The 2,602-nt window shown below is 33.4% G+C and overlaps 1 protein-coding gene across 1 annotated transcript; it reads left to right on the forward strand.

Annotated features, from left to right (window-relative positions):
* The first annotated feature begins 378 nt into the window (after positions 1-378).
* On the forward strand, positions 379-1,664 carry LOC113361935 (GATA transcription factor 15-like). Its single transcript, XM_026605008.1, has 3 exons — positions 379-744; positions 855-950; positions 1,059-1,664. The coding sequence occupies exons 1-3, from the start codon at positions 724-726 to the stop codon at positions 1,410-1,412; spliced, it is 471 nt and encodes a 156-aa protein (XP_026460793.1). The 5' UTR covers positions 379-723; the 3' UTR covers positions 1,413-1,664.
* The last annotated feature ends 938 nt before the right edge of the window (positions 1,665-2,602 follow it).

The raw sequence follows: 2,602 nt of genomic DNA on the forward strand, positions 1-2,602 counted from the left end.
TCTCCCCCTATATGGCTCTATTCTCAAATTTTCTGGAATACCAAATAATAAATAGATGATACATAAATTGGGCAGAGGGAAAAAATACGCGCCAACTTTTCTAGTTTTCCAATTTTCGGGATTTTTATTTGGCGGGTAATGTTAAAAAAAGTGAGGGAGAATCTAAAGGACAAAACAGTCATTCAATAAAATTAGGGCTAGGGTTTCGTGTACCTGCTTCTGCTTCTTCTGTTATGATTCAGAAAAAAAACCCTTTTATAGGACTCGAGGACGGCTGCGAGCAGAAACAAGGGTATTTTAGACATTACTTAAATTACTCTCTCCCTAAAAATTCTATGTCGTTTTTTTTTGTATATAATGTTTAGTTTGCCCCCAAATTCCTTTTAACAGCTTCTTCTCCTGATTCTGAAAAAAAAGAAGAACAAAAAAAACTGCATTACTCTACTCCTCTCCTTTAACTGATCATAACCCGTTTGATTTCAAATCTGGGGTTTGTTTACTTTGATCAGTAGAATATTAGGTTGTTCAGTGATTCCGATTAGATTGGTTAGTAGAATCTTGGGTATTAGGTGTTTGATTGTATTCCTCAAATATATTTGTGGGGTTTGAGTGATTTTAGAATCTTGGATTTGTTTCAATTCATCAGATTGTTTGTTTGATTGAGTGATCCGCTCGTTCCGATCTGGGTTTTCTGTGAAGATTTTCAAGTAAAGTTTTGATCAAATGATGGATTTAAGTGTAAAGGTAAGAAGGAATCATAATCCCAATCCTTTGTTTAAGCACATACTTTCTAATCTGCGATCAATCTCTTGTACTAATTTGATTTCTCATATTTGGTTTATTTGTTATTTCAGGGATCTGGGTCTGAAGATTTAACCAATGAAAAGAGATGCAGTGATTGCCAAACTACAAAAACTCCTCTATGGAGAGGTGGTCCAGCTGGTCCCAAGGTAATAATCATCAAACCCCATTCTGATTTCAGTTTTTGATTTTTGATTTTTTTATGATTTCATTTTAATTGATCTTAATTAGTTTTAATTCTCCTTTTCTTTTTGCAGTCACTATGTAATGCATGTGGGATTAGACAAAGAAAGAAGAGAAGAGCATTGTTAGGCCTCAATAGTAATAGCGGCAGCAACAAAAAACTATCAGGAAAAATTGAGAAGAAAGAGAGAAGTAGTTGCAGCAGTAGTGGTAGTAGCTCCAGCAGTACTAGCAGTGATGGTGCTGAAAATAATGATAATAAGAGTAAGATTGGGGTTTCATTAAAACTAAGATTTTTGAGTTTAGGTGGTAGAGAAGTACTGCTGCAACAGAGATCAAAATCAATAGAGAAACACCGAAAGTTGGGTGAAGAAGAACAAGCGGCTGTACTGTTAATGGCTCTTTCTTGTGGTTCCCTTTATGTTTGAATTTTTTCTTTTTTTTCTTTGTTATGTTGTAGGTAATAAAAATGAAACCCTAAATATTATTAGGGTTTTCTTTTTGTTGTTTTGTTCCCCTCTTCAATAGGGGTCTTATTGAAAGATAAGAAAAATGAGGCATGGAATCTTAAATAGATAGAATATGAGTTTTGCGGCGTATCCCAATTTTTGTTTATGCTTTGTTTGTAAAGTCTGCTTGAAGACGAACCTTTCTACAAATTAAGGGAATTGTTCTACCGAGCTGATTCTTGTTAATGCAATTTTGTACGGCAGTATGTAGATCTTCGAGTTACATACGAGCAGATCATTTTGGATCATAATATCTATTTTGGGGATTCAGGTTCAAGAGAACTCGGTCAAAAAAACATAAACATATTTTGTGTGAAAAACTAAAACCGAGAGTGTATCAAAGAGATTCAAAGACCATATAAAGCCATAAAGGGACCAACAGATTCGAAGATAACGATCGAATGGTGATGCGTTAATTTTACAAACCAAAATCGCATGTAAAGGGGTCAGATTGGAAGATAATATTTTGGTGATATGTTTATTTTTACGAAGCTCTATATACCTAAATAAAAACCCACACATTCGGAGTGGTGTAACACCGTCATCATCTACTATTTTAAAATCAACCTTTAAGAATCAATGTATTTTCAACACCATCACCATCTATTAATGAAACGTTAAAAACTAACGCATTTTCAATCGTTGAAATTATGATTGGTAGATAGTGAGGATTGATATTTCATAATGCACTTTGTTTTTAGTAGGTAAATAAAATTTCATAAGAGAAACATATCCTAAAAATATTAGTTTTAAATTCGTTACGAAGCGTTTGAAATATGAGAGAGAGTAAGAATAAAAGTGTAAATGAATCTTGCTTTTTCTTTTTAACAGTCATAAAACACTATGTTCAAAATCCAGCAATATAGTCTTTCAAAACCCAGTACTCAATGAGATCTATCGGAGTATGAATTATTTCTTACATGAGCTTCAAACATTATCAGATAAACTAACCGAGGATATGGATTAGAACTTATTAGAGCATTGCTCGGTCGAACTTGCAAGTTTTGTTATCTCAAGCTTGTTGTCAATGTTAGATGCACAAAAGTATATCTTGATTTCTAGTGTACTAAAAAGTCTCAGACTAGGATTAGAGTATGGTAGTTGAGTAT

This window comes from Papaver somniferum, chromosome 3, assembly GCF_003573695.1.
Source record: "Papaver somniferum cultivar HN1 chromosome 3, ASM357369v1, whole genome shotgun sequence".
Taxonomy (NCBI): domain Eukaryota; kingdom Viridiplantae; phylum Streptophyta; class Magnoliopsida; order Ranunculales; family Papaveraceae; genus Papaver; species Papaver somniferum.